This window comes from Squalius cephalus (genome assembly GCF_949319135.1).
Source record: "Squalius cephalus genome assembly, chromosome: 7".
In the NCBI taxonomy this organism is placed as follows: Eukaryota; Metazoa; Chordata; class Actinopteri; order Cypriniformes; family Leuciscidae; genus Squalius; species Squalius cephalus.
Window position 1 is genome coordinate 28242522 of NC_137128.1, and position 20423 is coordinate 28262944.

At 36.1% G+C, this 20423-nt stretch overlaps 1 protein-coding gene across 2 annotated transcripts; it reads right to left on the reverse strand.

Annotated features, from left to right (window-relative positions):
- Positions 1 to 128: 128 nt before the first annotated feature.
- Positions 129 to 20326, reverse strand: tgs1 (trimethylguanosine synthase 1). Of its 2 annotated transcripts, XM_079875976.1 has the most exons (14): positions 20272 to 20306; positions 19969 to 20021; positions 19256 to 19314; positions 18424 to 18596; positions 16453 to 17071; positions 14440 to 14575; positions 13927 to 14013; positions 13655 to 13835; positions 9421 to 9769; positions 9116 to 9280; positions 3542 to 3685; positions 1802 to 2018; positions 1527 to 1605; positions 129 to 496 (listed from the first exon to the last, which is right to left on the reverse strand). In XM_079875976.1, exons 2-14 carry the CDS (start codon positions 20004 to 20006, stop codon positions 383 to 385), a joined length of 2361 nt encoding a protein of 786 aa, XP_079732102.1. In that variant the 5' UTR covers positions 20007 to 20021; positions 20272 to 20306; the 3' UTR covers positions 129 to 382. The 2 variants fall into 2 exon arrangements, with proteins under 2 accessions (XP_079732102.1, XP_079732103.1); XM_079875977.1 differs by lacking the exon at positions 19969 to 20021 and having other exon boundaries at positions 20272 to 20326.
- Between the last annotated feature and the right edge of the window lie 97 nt (positions 20327 to 20423).

Below are 20423 nucleotides of genomic sequence, written 5' to 3' on the forward strand. Positions count from 1 at the left end.
GTAATACATTATTCTTGTTATATGGCACACATTTTCATAATACTCTCACAGCACTGTGTAAGTTCTATTTGATTTGACAGACAGATAGACAGATAGATAGACAGATAGATAGATGCAACATGGGATGTTTCAGGCTGTGCAATTTTATGACTTTCATGCATGGTTCCATCAAATGAACTTTAATAGGTAAATATCAATGCTGGAAAAACAAAACTGTTAAAATAAACATTAAACTAGCAGCATCATGAGTACACATTAGTCTGTAAAATTCATCGTCAATGGCTTTACAAAACAGCAAACAGCAGATAATGTACATTTCAAGTGCAATAAGTAAGTACAGATAACATAAATGACTAAAAGTAGAAAAAGGAAATAAAATGTTTTAGGTTTTTGACTTGATTAAGCTGCCAAAGTATGCAGTAATTGTTTTCAGTTTGTTGTTCAGAAAGTTCTGCTCCACTTCCACTTTCCCACCTGGGCCGGCGAGAGATGCGATCTATACAGAGTGAAAGACAGAAAGAGGGAGGGGTATGAAGAGAAAGAGGAAGAACAAATGAGGCAGAGCAGGTGTGATTTACCATCACAGGCAACATGGTCACTAGTTTCTAATATGAATATATCAGTATATTATCATCATAGTATCTTGGTTTAGGGAAACTTGTTCTTGAATTTAATCACAAGTCACACTAATACATAGTATTTAACAATACAAGCAGTACAGTGATGGGCAAATGGTAATGATGTATTTACTTTAGATATTAGTGTAGAAATTTGATAGTCAGACAGAGAATACTCCGGAAAGCAGTGTGGTTTCAAAAGGTGCAACCACACTGCATCAGACACCAAGACCTTTCAGAGAAGTCAAAAACCATGATACAGCTGCAATTGACAGACATCATATGCACTTAACTAACCCAGGTATACAGTCAACAAACATATTCTGTGAAAATAATTCAAAATAATTTCTGATTATGTAAGTATAATATGTCATTGATGGACTTTGGCACTTTGACTTTGTACTGCTGGACAGATATGAGACACTAAAGTGATAACAGGAACTAGAAATATGTCTAAGACTAAAAATAAGCACAGCAGTGATGTGTACTAATAATAAAAATGCTAAACGGGTTGAACCAAGTGACCAACCACAGATGATTTTGACTACATAGGAATTAAGACCGCTGGCTGATGTATTGTGCTACTTAGTTGCATGCTTGCAACTTCTATGTTTAATAAAGCTAAAAAAAGAACAAAAGAAATCTGAGTATTGGCCACAAACGTTTAACGGAGCACAAAACAGATAAAAACAGATGCAGAGCACAGATGTGGCTATGCTGATGAACAACCACAAAACAGCAACATTTTGTTAACCATTGTGGCCAATGTGACGACCATTTTAAGATCTGTATTAGAGTTAAGTTAATCCATATGCTACTGTGAACAAAATAACTTTTAGCATCAATATAGAAAGGGAGGTTTTCAGGTTACCATTTTAAAACTGATTTGTGTAAATAAATGACCATTACCTGTTCCATGTCCGCATTTCGAGGAAGAAAATAGACAATATTGTCTGAAATCATTTTTGACAACCTGAAAATTTCAAATGTATAGATGGTTAAGGAAGTTGAAACAGGTGGTTTGAAGCATCTTGAGCACATACGTTAGAAAGTATATACTTAATATCACAAAGAGTGTTGTGAAAAAGGACAAACTTGAACTTTCCATTTGAATGAAAACCTCATTTGAAAGGAAAGAGGCACCGTCTAGAATAAAAGCACAGAGTGTAAGACTGAAAGGATATCCATCAGGAGTCATCATGGTCTTGATGTTGAAGACGTCAGCACTGAGGTACTCTGGTCCGCCCCACGGGGGACTGAGGAAAACCATGTCTGCTCGCAGGCGCGGAGCCAACTGCAAGAAGTCTCCCTGCAGGAACTCTATCTGGTGCGCCACGCCATACACTTCTGCGTTGTTCTGTGCCAGAGCCAGGCGTATGGGGTCGATGTCAATGGCGATCACTGGATGGCAGAGGGAGAAAAACAGCATTTCACTTACAAAAATGCCAAAGTATTAGAGTCAGTAGCTATGTTCCCATCCACCTAATATATATATGCGCATTTTGGGATATCGCATAAAAACGTATGCGCTCAATTGAGGCAGATACATTTTGGTCACACTTTATTTTAAGGTGATGAAGTTACATTGGACTTACTCAAATAAGTACTGAGTAATATTAATTAAATAAATGTACTCACTATCGAGTTATGGTTAGGGTTTGGTTTAGTTACTTGTAATTATGCATCATTTACTGGTTTTACTATAGTATGTACATGTAGTAATGTGTCAGAAGACATGCGCAAACTACGATGGAAACACATTTTCCGAAAAAAAAATTTCTTGATGCGCAACAACAACAAAAAAACCTCACGTTACTTTGCCTCAACAGTGGATGTGATTGGATAACAGACTAACCAGCTGACCGATCTGCACACATCTCAAATGTTGGTTTGATCATTCTGAAATACCTAAGCCAAAGTCTGTCGTCAGAATTATTTGGTTTAAAGCCCTGCGAGAAGTGTCTCACACGATTGGTTCCCACACAACAGGAACCCGAACGCAAGATAACATGACTGAGTTTATTGCATTTAGTCAGCGCGCTCAGAGAAGCAAGTCATTTAGGATGGAGGAAAAAAGAGCCACATTGGCTTCCCCAATTGCGGCAACTTTTATTTTTATTACAGATATTTTGCACCGATTTCTCAGGAAACAAGTGACCGCAATAGAGAAAAAATGTATACAATTTTCAAGAAGTTTCAATTTAATGACTCTAAAAGTGTCATGTGGTGTAACCATCAAGTAAAAAGTAACAGCTTGAATACATGCAAGTATACAATCATCAAAAAAGAAAAAAAGAAAATGTTTTCAACATTGAAAATAATCAGAAATGTTTCTTGAGCACCAAACCATGTGACACTGGAGACTGGAGTAATGATGCAGAAATTCAGCTTTGTCATCACAGGAATAAATTACATTTTAAAATAAATTAAAAAAGAGAAGTTATTTTTCAATTATAATAATATTTCACATCATTACTGTTTTTAATTGTATTTTTGATCAAATAAATGCCATGTTGGTGAGCATGTTTTTTAAGATATTGTGAACATTGATAAATATTGAATATTACAAAAGATCCTAAATTATCTAAATGAATTTTAATTCAGAAATATATTATATTATATTAATTATATTATAATACTATTATATTATATTATATTATATTATATTATATATGTGTGTGTGTGTGTGTGTGTGTGTGTGTGCGCTTTGCATTTTCAATGTATTTTCTGATAAATTAATAGAATGTGCACCATGGAAATGTGTTTTTAAAACACATTTTTAGATCTCAAAAAAGTGTTATAAATCTCATATCTCAAAAAAGATTTTCATATGGTTTCTCAAGACAATGGAAACCAACATATGGGTGTTAGCATGGTAGGATTGTGCTGACATGGTTCTGTGGCAGTATGACAGGCAACTGTACCTCTTTTCCCAGTGAGGGCAAACTGAATGGCATTGCCACCCACACCACAGAAGGCATCGATAATGAGCTCCGCGCTGAAGCTGTCCTGCACCCTCAAAGCAATGTGCTCTGCTATCTTCTCAGGAGTCACTGAGAACCAGCCCTCTGTGTGGACAGAACACAGTCACATGTTATGCACATCATAATTCAAATGAAAGGCTTTTATCAGTTTTTTTTTGCATCATTGTATTAATATGAACAGAATACTATTCAAATTATAATTAAATGCACCTAAATGCTCCTTTTTACTGCAAATGTGGTAGAATTGTTTACCACCAGAGGGAGTCTGCAGCTTTCATTTTCTATTTGAAGACCTGAAGCATGGCTCTGCTTACGTCAAAGACTGTCTCTCCCTCTCAAAATATATATCTATTTCCATTTTAGGAGGAGCCTCTGTTGACAAAAGGATGATCTAGCTGATATCTATGAAATGTAAAATATCAGCAATCACCCCTATATCATGTGATGCCAGAAAACCATATATTTCTAAGAGAAGCAGTACAAAACCAGTACAAAACCAAATAATGTGTTCAAGAAAAGACTCCTGCTGTATCTCTAAACAACTCATCATACTTGCAGACCAGAGCTGTGACACTTTAAAACGTAGCATCAGACTCCTGGATCTCGTTCTCTGGATTTTCATCATTTTAAGGTGTTGCATTTGAGCTGAAGCAGAAGCAGTCAGAGAGCTCAGAGAGAGTGGAGTTAAACGGAGCATGTCCCCTTCTGATTCTGTAGAGACCAACACCATCTGCTTTTAGCCTCCACAAATGCATCTCTGTTTTTCCGCCTCTCGTATTTTTCTCTCCACTGAGAATAGAGCACCTGCTAAAGTAACAATCACTAGTCTGGAGTTTCCTGTTTACAGTGTGAGGTCTGGACAGCGGGCGGCTGTACAGGTGCCCTCGAGTAAAGATAATTCACTTAAGTGCCACCTTAATTTTCTATTACAAGATTACAAATAGGGAAAAAATCAACACTGTATTTTAAATATGTAAAAAAAAATACTAATACTTTCATTCTACAATTGCAGTGACATTTACATCTGAAAAAAGATCAACCCTACATTAAACATACCATGCTAATACTGATTATTGTATGTTCTTTCACATATACTGTAATTCAAAGTCACAATTAGACATGTGCCGATATATGGTAATACAGTATATCATGATAATGAACGTGCATTGTTATCGTGGGTACTTAAAAAATACCGTGAATAATTATCTATTACAAAATTATTCCGATTTTTAGAATGCATTTTAAGAATATTTTTCCATCTAGCGGATAAAATGTACGATAATGCTTAAATTCTGCGTCAAAGAGGCATGTGCGCACTCTGATGTAGACAACACTAAAGGTTGATTTATACTTCTACGTCGGACCTACGCCACTGTAGGCTACATTTATACTTCTGCGTCGTTGTCCATGTTGAAGTGCAATTACACATGCGGAGGGAGCATGTGAAACCTGAGGGAGGGGTTCTAGCAGACCAATCACAGCTTGCGGTTCACGTAGAATTGACGTTTTGGAGAGGTGCATGTCAGGGTACGCCATAGGCTACGCGTGCTACACATCCTATGACGTAGCTACGGCGTGAGTTCCTATAAATTGGGCTTAACACGCATGAAAAGAGCATGGCGGAAAGAGTGAAGGAGCACCATTCGAATGAAAATGCACTTTCACTCTGACGGTAGATGGCGCTGATGGAACAGCAGAAATGCAGCGGTTACCTCGGTAACCCCGTAAACAAAGCAGCTGTGCTACTTTCTGTTTCTGAACAGTATTTATATGTTTTAAACAGTCATTCAGATTTGTGTATTCGCAATGGTGCTCATCACAGCACTAAACACTTAAATACTTGAACTTAACAGGCTGTTTATTTTCAAACATTTTTACATTTTAATCTGGACTGTAACATGCCCTAGACATTGATTGAAAATGTTCAGATTTTTTTTTTTTATCATTGTTCAGTAACACTTTACAATAAGACTCCATTAGTTAACATTAATGAATTTATTAGTTAACATTAACAATAAAAAATACTTCTAATGCATTTATTAATCTTAGTTAATGTTAGTTTCAACATTTAATATATTATTAAAATCAAAACCTGAGCTAACTTGAACTAAAAATGATCAGTTGTATTTTTTAACCAATGTTACCAAAGGATAATAACTTCTGTAACGAATGCAGCTATTGCTAAATGTTAATGTTAGTTAATGCATAATTTTATTGATTATTATTTTTGATTACTTTGATCTTTGAATATTGTCATGCTTTAAGGGACTTAAATAAAAAAAACTGCAATTATTAATTTTTCCTGTGATGGCACAGTATATACTGTAAGTTATGAGTTACATTTAAAGTGTTGTAAAAAAAAAAAAAAAAAATTCTATATCAAGTGTGTACACTGCAGTTTGACTTTTTTCTAAGTGACAGAATGACATGCCATTAATTTGAATGGGGGGGAAAATGACAATTAAAAGTATGAAATATTAAACAGTACAACTGAGAAATTATAGAATGTTTAAAATCCTAACATTAAACCAGAATTGAACACACATTCCTGGTCCTATTGTGCACAATTAATCAGAACAAAAAAAAGTATTTCATTAAAATGTAGTACCTTTCTCCATCTCTGAAACAACTTTCCTTTTTGCCTGACATCACCTAAGTCTCATAGAATAGCTCCATACGGACATTTTTTACATTGCGGAAGTGAAATGGCTTGTGTTTGCCAGTTCATGTTGACTTGGAATCTGCATTGCCTGGTTGGAGGTTTAGGAGATACACAATTCAGCTCACGCCCTTGATCTACCTCTCTTTCTCGCTCTCCTCTGTCCAGTCAGGCAGTGCTGAAGGAAAAGAGGCTCATTATGTCTTTGGGCTACTGCCTCTGTTGACATGAATAGGTGAATAAATACGAGGCTCTGATCTCACTTTCAAACAGAATTCCAGATGCTTAGTGAAAGAGTTATGATTCGAAAGTGAGAGACGTATAAAAACACATTAGTCATGGTACTTTGGAGAATTCAAATGGCATCCGTGAGGAAAGTTAAGATTTTCTAATCCCAAATAACGGGACCTTTTATGGTACCAAAAGGAAAACCGTTTGACTTTTGGTGCTGATGTTAAAAGGCATCTTTCCCAAGATCAGCCCTATTAAAAAACTAAATCCTACACCAATACTATGGTCATGGCACCATTACATTTAACAACGAAACTGACTTACTTGACAGGGAGCAAATCTTTTAACATATAAAAAAAAATATGTTTTTATTTTTTATTTGCCCAGTATTCTGGACAAAATGTTAGTGGTGCTTTAGCAAAAGTCACTGCCGTGATCCTATGATGCAGGTGGTGCCAAAGCATTGCTAACTAATACAAAAATGAAATTGTAAATGCTACACTACAAAAAAGAAAATTAATAATTATTATTTTATAAAAAATCCTTATAACAAGATGTAATTACCTGAGAAGCAACCCTGCCAAAGATATTAAAGCTTCAAATAATACATCAAGAAAATACATCTTTGAATTACAATACACGATTAATTAATTAATTAATTAATTCAGAAGCGTGTTTTGTCTTATTGCACTGGCAGTATAAACAACAACAAACGTTTTTTTGGGGGGGTTTTGCCAATACAGTAAGACAAATTACACTTATATTAAAGATACAATCTATGAAAACAAGTCTTCATATCTTATGTAGTGTTGCTTCTCAACTAAATTCAAGTAAATAAATTCAAGGATTTTTATAAGATATCATTTTTTGCTGTGTAATGAATTAAGGCCTGTTCACATCAAAAACCTTAACTAACAATAACTATATTAGCATCCTAACCAACTCAAAATAACAAATTATAAGCATGCGCTGCAATTTTGTTGCATGCCACATTAAATGCTCAAGCTATACAAATAATAAATGGCAAAAAGACCAAATGAGATCTCTTTAGCAGTTCTGACGAGTATAAAGGAACATGCAACAAATAAATTCCTTATATAAAACAAACTCAGACAAGCGAAAAGCATTTAACAAGCAGGTTTATGCCTAGTTTAATATACTGTATCTATTAAGAGAGTGACCCACTTTAACAGTAGAGAAGAGAACACAGGTAAAGCACCAGAGCTAAAGGTTGTCCTCCTCTGAGGCTGAGCACTCTATTTGAGCAAAGATGGGGAAAGAAAAGAGTGCTCTCCTGAGCGCTCTAAAAGCTGCCTGCTGTCTTGCTCTCACTTGCACCCTCTCTTTATCTGTAGTCTGACGCAGGAGATATGAGGGCTCCGTGTCTAGCGTCAGCACACACACTGCAGACACAGCCAACTCAGTCAGTCAGCCCACACCTACAGCTGTACAACCTCACAAATACATCTCATCCTGCTCCGTCCCGCAGCTCTCAGCGTGCTCTCTATTTGTTATTTAAATTCACAGGTCTTACTTTGAAGGATTCATTGGTGCATGACATGTTATTCCAAGACAAAAAAATCCTTGCCCTCCATTCTTTTCTTTTTCTTTTTTTAACGTCCTGTTTCACTCCTAAACATCCCATTTTCGGCGTGAAATGGAGAATTAAGAATTATGGCTAGCTCACGTATCGAATATTCATAATATATTTGCAGTTTTCTTTGGCAATTTCAATACACTGTGTGATAATGATTTTTATGCACTTTTTATTTGACCATCAAGTTTTCTGTGAATCAATCCATTTCAATGAGTTGATCTACTTGCATCATAATTCAGAAATGTTCGCCAAAATCTCTACGAGCCAATTTAAAAAAAAATCTATTAATATGTTTAGCTAAAAACATATGTTCATAAGCACTCACTGCTGTTTATTCTATGCATTTACAGTATTTCTATGTTGTATAATTGCATGCATTATTATATCGGTGCATATTAATGAAAATGATTAAATATTCTTCACTTTGCTTATTTAGTAGAAAACATGACCACTTTTTAAGTAGATTTTAACACTTAACAAGGTTTCATTAGTTAACATTATCTAAGTTCATCATCTAAGGATGAACAATACTTCTATAGCATTTAAGTTACTGTTAATTTCAGCATTTATTAATACATTATTAAAAATCAAAAGTTGTATTATGTTAACATTAGTTAATGCACTGTGAACTAACGTGAAGAAACAATGTACGACTCTATTTTTATTGATTAACATGAACAAAGATTAAATAAACACCGTAACAAATGTATTGATCATTGTTAGTTCATGTTCGTTAATACATCAATGTTAACAAATTAAACCTTATTGTAAAGTGTTACCATTTTAACTGCATTTTAGTTGTAAAATTATTTGGCTACAATGGCAAATTGTTTGAATATTATAATTACAAAACATCATCAAAAAACACGTTTTCACAATATATAACTTAATGTCCCTGATGCTGAAGCAATGATTAGTAAGTCGCTTTGGATAAAAGAGTCTGCTAAATGAATACAAGTAAATGTAAATAAATTAAATGAATTCATGATTTTCTTCAAATAAAGATGGTGGCTTTGTGCTGACTCACCATGGTCAAGTTTGATGCCCTCATCGAACCTGGAAAACAGACGGTAGCGCTGGGCCCAGTACTTGGCCAGCTCAGGTTCTGTTGCAATCTCAGGTGGCATCTCCACATCTTTTCTCCTTTTCCTGTTCTTTCTCTTGTTCTTTTTAAAGGCCTGCACACTCTCTGCTGGGAAAGAAAACATGTGATTATATCAAATTGCCAGTGAACACCAAATGAGAAGCCTAACTGTGTTAATCATTGGCTTGTATGTTATAGGAGCACAACCAGTGATTATCTCATTTGTATCAGAACACATTGATGCTGACCTCCCTCAGTGCGCTCAGGAGCATCTGGGAGCAAGAAGTCAGGGACGTCTAAGGGATGCAGCTCTCCTCTGGGATCTGAATCATCATCCTGTCTTTCTTCTGGCTCTGGCATGAAGGCACACTGAATGTTCTGCTGATGTTCCTCACTTTTATCACATGTTCTGTTGAGCTCAGGAGTCTTCTCACACTCTTTTTCATCTATCTCATTGTTTGCTTCTTCCTCTTTTCGAGTAGGTAAACTGCCCTCGTCCGCTCTCTCACATGGCCCGATCGGAGCTTCAGGCATGGAGGCCGGGGTCAGCTCCTCAGAGACAGCGTCAGTCTGAACCTTCTGCAGGAAACTCTGGACCTGTGAGGGTATGAGTGAACGTACAGCTTTTATAGGAAGGAACAAACCCAAATACTTCACACCACAGTCTAATCACTAGTTGTACGCCACTATTTTCTGTAATGGGCTTTTGAACAATATTTATTATTAAAAGGGCTAATTCAGACAGAAATGTTTATCTTATATTTTAATATTGGGAAAAATATACACTACTGTTTTTAGTAGTTTATATACACTAGTTTTCTTTTCTTTTTTATTAGTCTCTTATGCTCACTAAGGCTGCATTTATTAGATCAAGAACAATTATGTGAAATATTGTTACAATTTAAACTATTAAATCTATTATAGTATATTTTAAAATGTAATTTATAGCTGTGAAGACAAACCTTAACTTTCAGCATCATTACTCCAGTCTTTAGTGTCACATGATCCTTCAGAATCATTCTAATATACCGATTCGGTGCTCAAGAAACATTTCTGATTATTATCAACAGTGTTTTCTGGGGGTAACTCGAGTTACGTAATCAGATTACTTTTTCAAGTAACTCGCAAAGTAATGCATTACTTTTAAATTTACAACAAAATATCTGAGTTACTTTTTCAAATAAGAAATTTGAAAAAATTCCCATTTATTGACAGAGCTCTCTTGTCCCCATGTTGAGAAAAATCGTAAGTGCAGATGCGTTGTGTGTGAACATGATGGTTATTGTAGTTTAGACTAAATGTAAGCATTGCATTTTCTAATCTCAGTTGCACAAAAAAGATTCAGTATTCCTCAAAATGCATAAAACCAGTGAAATGCAAAATCAGAATACTACGCGAACCTCCAATAATTAAATACGTTAAATAAAAGAAATATTTTTATGCATTTAATCTCACTTTATTGACCAATGTACTTGCTGCTGCTGACCTTCGATGATTCAGTGAAACCATAAGCAAAAATTACATTTTTTGTTTTTATTGGTGAAGTAAGTGCTGAACTTTCTTCTGCATCCTATTCCTTTGCTATATCCAGAATGGCAGCACACATGAAAGATTTGTTTGAGCTGCGCCCTCTACTGTACATTCATGAATTCACATTTCCTTCAGCCCTATTAGTTCAATTTTGGCCTTTTACATTTGCCCAATTTTTTTTTTCTTTTTGTAATAAAAAAAACAACAAGCCCAGCCCAGGTGAGAAAAAGTAACACAAAAGCAACATAACGTAACGTATTAATTTTCTTAAAAAGTAACTAAGCAATGCTATTAGTTACTTTTTAAGGGAGTAACGCAATATTGTAATACACTACTTTTCATAGCAACTTTCCCCAACACTGATTATCAGTATTGAAAACTATTGTGCTGCTTAATATTTTCAGGGCCCATGATAGTGTTTTTTTTTTTTTCAAGAAACTTTGATATTCAATAGTTCCAAAGAACAATATTTATTTGAAATAGAATGTAAAAGTTAACAATGTAAAAGTCTTTACTGTCACTTTTGATCAATTTAATGCATCCATGTTGATTTGGTTTAATGTGTTCTTGCTGAATAAAAGCATTAATAAAGTATTAGTATTAAAAAACATTTGGCAGTGTACATTTCAGGAACAGAGTCCCTCACAAAGTCCTTGAAATGTATTTATTTTACTGATTTATCTCCACCAAAGGCTTTTTCAGCAAAGTAGCTTAAAATAAAAGAGATTCTTACACTACAATAAAAACTGCACAACTCAATCTGTTGGTTCCTTGAAATGAAAAAGTCTGGGATCAGGCAGCAGAAATGCAGGACTCAATGTACTCAAAGGAAGCCCCAACAAAGCCTTGTTTAGGCATCCAGCCTGCAAAGATACTGGTGATAATGTCTATTGCAGTAAAGTTTTTGTCCTCCACCAGATCAATTTGTGCTACAGAGAAATCAATTCTAGAGCACTGCAGTAAATTGGACTAGTCTCTTTACTGGCTAAAATCCAGTGGGGTGAAGGGGATCCACCTTGAAAAAGTCCATCTAGAAGATGCCAGGATGCACTTGGTTGAAGAAAACAATTCATCTCTTTTCTTCTTGAATATTCAACATGCCAGTGACCAAGTTTGAACCTGTTCTGTGTGTGTTTGACAGCTGGAAACGTGTGTGTTAGTGTCAGGGGTGAGACTGGAGGTTAGAGCGGTCTGTGTGTCTGACGGGAGCTGACAGCGTGCAGTAAGCAGGTGCTGCGTGACAGCGCTGTGATGGGATGGGGTGAGGGTAGATGAAGCAGCTCTGTGCAGAGTGCATAAAGTGTCAGCCTCACCGCTTCTGGCTCGTTGCCCATTGTATTCTCATACACTCACACACACACACACACACACACAACTCTGAACAATTTACACTGTGCTTCACTGATCCATAGTAAGGCGACCAGAATGATAAATCTTACATGTAATCCCACAAAATCCATGTGTCAATAAAACCTCAGGGAACAACACAAACATACGCATTTCATCGTTCAGTTGAAGTACCCGCAGTTGAGGACCATACTAGAGGACTACATTGGGATTGGGATACCGCGGGACCCGACGCAAATCTCGCGGGAGGGGGCGGTTTTACCTAATCTGCAAATGGGAGTGGGCGATCAAAAAAAATACAGCAAGAAAGGAGTCAATAAATGAAGTTCACTGCAGTTGATCAGTAACATTCTCTTCATAAACCAGTGTTTCATTATTTAATTCATTCGTTAAGTATGTTTAATGTTTTTTTTTTTTTTTTTTAGCTGTATGTTAATTAGCTAGACTACATAAACACCTGTGATATCGTATAGAGGATCTTAAGCATGAAGGACTACAAACTGCATAATAAAAAAAGTGAAAACTTTATCCACCAGAAGGGTCTCTAAAAACATATCTATATATATATATATATAATTTTTATTTAGCAAGCATGCATTAAATTAATCATAAGTGACTGTTAAAGGATGATTAATGATTGACACTTAGGAGGACCAATAGTCTTGAAGATCCACCCGGAAAACGAAAATCCTCCGCTATACCTTTAAGACATTTATAACGTTAGAAAATATTTCCTTTTCAAATAAATGCTGTTCTTCTGATGTTTCTATTTACCAAATAATCATGAAAAATTTATCACAATTTCCACAAAAATATTATTCAGCAGAACCATTTCTAAAGGATCATGTGACATCTGAGACATAATTTATTAAAAGTTATTTTAAAATGTAATATTACAGTTTTTACTTTACTTTTGATTAAATAAATGCAGCCTTGTTGTACATAAGAAACTTTTCAAAAACCTTAACCTTACGACACCAAACTTTTGAACAGTATTGTATCTTGAAGTAATATGCCTGTGTATGTGAATAAAAATACCATTTCTGCGAGGTATTAATGTAAACAGTCAATATGTCTTTTGTTTTAAACTTTTTTATTTTAATATCAGCTGTGTGCATAGACCTTGCATTCATTGCTCTTAATTTATTTCTTTCAGTGAGAAATAACAAAGGGTAAATGCCATTGTTTTCATTTATTTTGTTCAACTTTTATAATTAAAAAATGTTCATTAGAATACTGCATCCCAAGAGCTATTAAATCTAATCTACTCACTGCAGCCCTAAAATCAAAAGTTGTCTTTGGCTGACCTGATGCAACTGTCTGGGCAAATTAAGACAAAACAAAAGCATGATTAAACAAAACATATTGGAATAGTTCAGCCAAAAATGAAAATTCTGTTATAATTTTTCACCTTCACCTTCATATCTGAACTTTGTGATAACACAGAAACAAAATAACCAAATGGCATATCTGGAGCTTGATTTGTCCTGGCCAGGTCCCTATATGCTTCTGCTCAGTGTGAACATTCCTCAAAACTCCTGACTAAATATTTGTGTGAATTATGTCTTTAAAAACGAATTGCACATGCAGTAAAAACCGACTCACTTTTTGAAGGGCTTTGCTGATCTTTGGCTTTGTGGTTTGTGGTCCATCATCAGTAAAAAAGATGTGCTTGTTGATCTTGCAGGCTGCTTTTTTTCTCTCCTCAGGGGGCTTTCTGTTCTCCTCACTCCTCCTGCCCGCGTATGGACCCTGGACTGGTTTCAGCTTCACAACGCTGTCAAACCTGGCGAGACAAAAAGCATTTGGATGTTAACAGAGCCCCTGAATATTTTCAAAGCAGTAAAGCCGTGTCTAGCCTCTGTCTGGGTTCTTACTTGGGCTGTGCACTACGTTTCAGGCCGAGAACATCCCACGCCTCCTCAACCGGCACCTCCGCAAGCTCCTCGGCATCCAGCTCATGACTGTGAACAGAGCAGCAAAAGTCTTTAAAGTTACGATCATTTAATGCATCCATGCTAAATCATTTTTTAAATTTTTTTTTTTACTAATGACTTTAAAAGACCTGGAATATAGCAAATGGGTTGCATGGACTACTATTACATAATTTGTTTGTGTTTTTTTGTAAAGTTTTTGCAGTTTGACAGCCCCTGGTCACTACAAACTGTCATGGTGTGGCAAGAGCTGTGTAACAAACTATTATTTTAAAATGTTTAATTTTGTGTTCCATGGAAAACAATAACAGCAAACAGATTTGGAATGAAATCAGTGAAACAATTACTGTATGACAAAATAAGGTTTTTTTTCCAGAACTATACCATGAAACCATAAACATTAAGCATGCAAGTCTGATACAATACAATGTACTGAATAACACATCGGCAGCTTACGCTCTCTTCACTTTAGCTCGTCTGTTCCCTGGAGGTTCATCATCATCATCGCTCTGATCCTCGTCGTTAGATCTGTTCTTTACGGGTTGTCCACTCTGATTATTTAATGGCGCAGAGGTCTGTTTCATGTTGCCATCTGAAATCACACACTTTCAGTTTACTATTAATAATAGCAACGTTATCATTATAAAATAACGTGTCTGAGTCTTATACTGCCTGACGTATACGGCATAAGAGCCGTTCCAGCGGTACAAAAAAGGCTGCTGTTTAGATGCCATCAGTCATGGCCCGCCAATCAGGATGACAAGAGCCATTTTTAGAGCGATTGCGAGTACATTGTGATCAACTCGGGAGCCTGCGCTCTTAACATGTACCGGCATTAAAAATGCATAGGCCAAAGTCACATGCTCCTTTCATTCAACATCTGACATCTTTTGATGTGATGCATTAAACATTCAGGCAGAGCCAAGCTTAGACTGCAAAAAAAGACCTCTGGGGAAAACGAGCGAACAGAATTGTGGCTTGATATCATGGTGATACCAACAGTGTGATGATGACATCATGATCACAGGTTTTTCCATCAGAGCATATTGAGCAGGCCAACTCCAAAAAAAAAAAAAGGTTGGAGTCAAAAAAAGTCAACATGACACCAAAATTGTCCACCAAAAACACTTTCTGTTTTTTCCCTCTTACTTTTGCAACCCTGTTACTTTTTGTTACCCATACAACCAGTCCTGCCCTCTTTTATCTGAAATACATCTGATTACAAAAAGTTAAAAGACTTTAAAAACAAAAAAACAACAACCTCTATCTTTGTGATCCTCTACAGAGCTGATAAAAAGTGTTCTTCAACTTGGATTTTTATATTTTATTATTACAGCAAGAAACCAAAATGCAGGTTTGCTATTTCTTCCTCTTATCAACACAATAAATACTCTAAATATGCTCTTTAAAACATGCAAAAATGTGTGAATAACTGCATAAGATACAAAGATACTTAGAGGTAGTGATGCACGATATAACGGCCACCATATCGGTATCGGCCGATATATGTCTATTTTTAATGTTATTGTTATCGACCCAATAAGAAATTTTGGCCAATATATTAAAGCAGATAAATAATGGATTATTTCCTTCAGCTGATATGCGCACTGTTCGCCATGATGGCTTTGAATTGCTTGACATATAATTGGAATCACTTAAAAAAGGAAAATACAGTGAAGTGCAACATGTGCAGCGCAATACTGTCATATAGGCTACATAAAATTAGAATGAGAACATTATAATTGTGTGCTTGGGACATGGCTTTTAATGGTGAGACTTTTGTTCTTTAAATCAGGCTTTTAAAAAATGATATACAAATTTGGATTGAAAATTGTGGGCCAATATATCAGTTATCGGCTTTCAAATATAAAGAATTATCGGTTATCAGTATAAGCTTTTTTAAATTATGGAATTTTATTTATGTTCATGTAATTCCAAACCTGTATGACTTTCTTTCTTCTGTGAAACATTAAAGAAGATATTTTAAGAAATGCCTCAGTGTTTTTTGTCCATTCAATAGAAGTCAACAGTCACCAAAACTGTTTGTTTACCAACATTGTTCAAAATATCTTCTCTGTTTCACCGAAGAAATAAAGTCATGAGGGTTAGTAAATGACAGAACCTTCATTTTTGGGTGGACTATCCCGTTATTTTGATGGTAATTTAAGCATGTCAATGCTAGGGGGTGGTTGATAACCATTCAATTATTCTATGTTATTTATTTCTAATGAGTTTAAAAATACGTTATTATGTCATTCTGAATGGCAGAAAATTGAGCACACACAATGGGCCCATGCTGTGACTGACAGAATAAATCTTAACTTATATTACATCTGCACTAGATTCATTATGCTGAAAGTAGGTCATGGAGCAGGAAGGCTTTGACATATTTGGGTTTAGCATCACTGTGGGAACACCACAGTCCCCATAGCTAATAAACAAAGAGGTCTTGAATATACATGCACCAACCAGAAGTGTCAGCGCAGCCTCTACGTGAAGATGACCTTTTGCGGTTTCCACCATCACAGGGCTCATCAGCACAGTTACAGACCAAAGACTGCTGGTCGCCATCATCGCTGTCAACTTCCTCAGTCAATAAGCTCAGGCTGCTTATGAGATGTGTAACGCTGATTGCGTTTGCCCTCGATCTTTCTTCCGTCTGATTCTTGAGTTCCTCTGTTTCTCCTCGGCTGCCCTGATATTCCTCAGAAGCAGTGGTTGTGCTATAGGACTCGTCCACCGTCCAGCCTTGGGCGGCCCAGTAGTGAAACTGTTCCCAGTAGTACTGGTATGCCCATTGGCAGTGCTCGTCCCATTCAGCCTCCGAGCGGGAACATTCCTGCGCTGCACTGCTGGAATTTTCGGGATGTTTCTCCAGCCAGCTCTGCCACAGCAGACTCTCCCCTTGCTGCTCCCAGTACCTCAGCCAGGCCTCCTCTGACATGGGACACGTCTGTTCAGCGGGGGTCTCAGCGATGTCACTCACAGCACACTGCTGTTTCTGCTCAGAGTCCTCGTCTGTGTCGGCATAATCTGGGGGGGGTTCCAAGTGCTTGATGCTTCTTTTGTTCTTCAGTCTCGCTAGGCCCTAAAGATGAGACAAAATCATTAGTTTTGGGCCACAGCCAAGTCATTTCCTAAAGTAAATGGGGTAAAACTTAACATTCTTTAATGACAATTTACAAAAAAAAAGAGCGAGAAGCTTCACTGCACAGGATAATCCAAAGACTCACAGGCCCCCTTCACATCTGGGCATTTACACGTGCATATATTAAAAGCCAGGTGTAAATAAACTTGAAACACATTGCACCTGACACACATTATGATCAGACCCCTGAACTACGTGTGACGAATGTGTAAATGCTAATGTTTTTTTTCATTATTTGCCAACACAATCCAGTTCAAGAATATCTACACAGTATTTGAATACAAAATGCACGTTAATGCCAGGTGTATCGGAACCCTAGATGGATTTAGTTGAATTTTCACCATCATTACGCCAGTCTTCAGTGTCACATGATCTTTCAGAAATCATTCTAATATGCTGATTTTATGCTTCAGAAATATTTCTTATAATTATAATGTTGAAAACATTTTTTTTGTGTGTGTGGAAACCGTGAAACACTACCATTCAAACGTTTGGGGTAAAAGTGACATTAAAGACATTAAAGACTAAAGTAGCAGTAAAGACATTTATAATGTTACAAAAGTTTTATATTTCAAATAAATGCTGTTCATTGAACTTTCTATTCATCTGAAAAAAAAAAAAATCCACAAAAATAGTAAGCAGCAAAAAATGTTTTTCAACATTGATAATAATAAGAACCATTATTTATAATTGAGCAGCAATAATAATTGAGCACCAAAGCAGCATTATCAGAATGATTTCTGAAAGGATCATGTGACACTGAAGACTGGAGTAATGATGATGAAAATTCAGCTTTGCCATCACAGGAATAAATTACATTTTCAAATATATTAAAAAATAAGATATTTTAAATTGTAATAATATTCCATAATATTACTTTTTACTGTATTTTATATGCAATCTTTGCATTCAGTCTTGGTGAGCATAAAATACTTATATTGTTGTTATGATAAATCTTATAATTATTCTGAACATTTGACTGGTAGTGCATATAAATACCTAAAGTCCACAAGACAGTAGAATGTCCCAATCATGGTACAAAAATGTGCTCAAGAGCACCCCCTATGTGGCTGACGGGCAAGCTCAATGCAGACACTAGTGTGGACATCACAGCCCTACTAGCCAGTAGTCAGTGCACCATCATGACCCCAATGTATGGAGGACTACAGGAGCTGGGGGGTTTGGGGCAAGGATTTTTAAATGAATATTATAATAATAGGCAATATTCCCACATAAATGGACAGTCATAGTTCCCAATAACATCAAGGTCATCATGCATCCAACAGACATACAGTTCTTCTCCGTTCTGATGAGCTGGCAAACTCCACAGGAAGCCCCAAACTGGCCATAAGCATGGTCTCTTCATCAACAATGGCCTCTTCCTCCTCCTCCTCCTCCTCTTCTTCCTCATCCACAGAACGATTAGAATTCTCCAAAAGCTCTTCCCCATCATTAGCTTCAACATCTACTGAAAACAAAAAAAACCAAAGTGTAGTTATTTGAGCATTATAAGCTAAAAACTGAACATAACATATTGCAGATGAAAATCATGAAAAACCATCAAGGTTCTCAACCTTTTTGACTCCAAGGACCCCCATTGTCAAAAAACAATTTTCAAAGGCACCATAACTTTTCCTGTTGCTTGTAAGTAAATGGATACGGATTGAGGATAAGTTTTTGTTTAAATATATATTTTTTAACACACAATTCCTACCTGATAAAATTTTTTAGAGCTCAGCTTGAAAAATGTAGGTTGCAGCATGTTAAAATTGAATTTAACATTTATCAAGGATACATGGTAACGACCTGGTGATGAGACTCAATATAAGAATAGGAATGATAGATTATGAGATTCTCTTTGCATGTTTGAAATTTGACTACCTCATAAAATCCAGTTTTCCAAAGCAGCAGAAATCCTGGTTCTTCAAAGAGAAGTTGAGGGGGTGAATTAAAATAAGAAATATCTTGATCTTTAAATTGTTTTAGCTCATTGGAATGCTTGTTTTGTCTCATTTTAAAACATCTTAAGTTTTGTAGAGAACCATTGGCAAAATTCAATGTCAGCTAGTCGATATGCAAATGGTCATAATTCTCCATAATCAGAAATGAACAGGAAAACTGTACCTTGATTGTCAGTCTGACTCAGAATGGCTTTAAAATCTGACCGATACAATTCTCGATCACTGTGGATGAAAATAAGAGAAAATGTGTTTTACAGTAAACAGGCAAGCAACCATCTTATGCTTGATTGTTTTTCAGCAGGACTGCATATTAGGACAAATGGATCAGCTCCAAGTATAAACAGACAGATAGTGACCGAAAACCCTCACTGTGTCACAATGAGCACTAGGTTGACATGGTATGTGGTCTTAAAGGGATAGTTCACCCAAAAATGAAAACTCCATCCATCATCATTTACTCACCCTAAAGTTATTCCAAACCTGTATGAATTTCTTCAACCAAACAGTTGATGGACCATCAATGGGGACCATCAACTGTTTGGTTACTGACACTCTTCAAAATATCTTCTTTTGTGTTCATCAGAAGAAAGAAATTCATACAGGTTTGAAATAACTTGAGGGTGAGTAAATGATGACAGAATTTTCATTTTTGGGTGAACTATTCCTTCAACTGGTCTACCAGTCTAGCCTGTCTTATGTTGTCTCGTTTTTAGGCACTTTTCTGCTGCTCAGGCCAGTTAAGACCAGCTAAGTAATTTTCAGCAGGTAATAAGACCATCGGTGCATTAAATTCTAACTTTCTGAACGCACTTAAAAAACTGCATACACATTAAATCAGTTGATCACAACGCAATCTTGTTCAACACAAATACATACTTGACGTAAGCTCTGGAGCACAAGCAATGTATTGTCATCTCGCTTTCTTCACCCTGATAGAAGATTACATCAGCTAGAGGAACAACATTCAGCTCGCCGTAATTAATCATGATAGACTGATAGAACCATGAGTGACACCTGTCAACAGAATCTACCCGAGACTTTGCTACAAACCTTAAAATCGCTATTTTACACAGACATTACAAATAAAAACGACAGCGAGAAGCTATATATAAATATACTGTTAGATTAAAACGAGGAAGATTAAAAAGCACTACAATTTCGATCTAATTTTATACACACGTTTAAGACTCGCTGTGCGAATTTCCCCCCTCGTGTTTTGGAAATTGCCCGTCAAGTTAAAAGACTTTCAATACATTTACAATACTAAAATGTCTTTTATGAGGGCTTAGACTTTTATTATGAAGTTTTAAGGACAGCAACGGACGTTGACG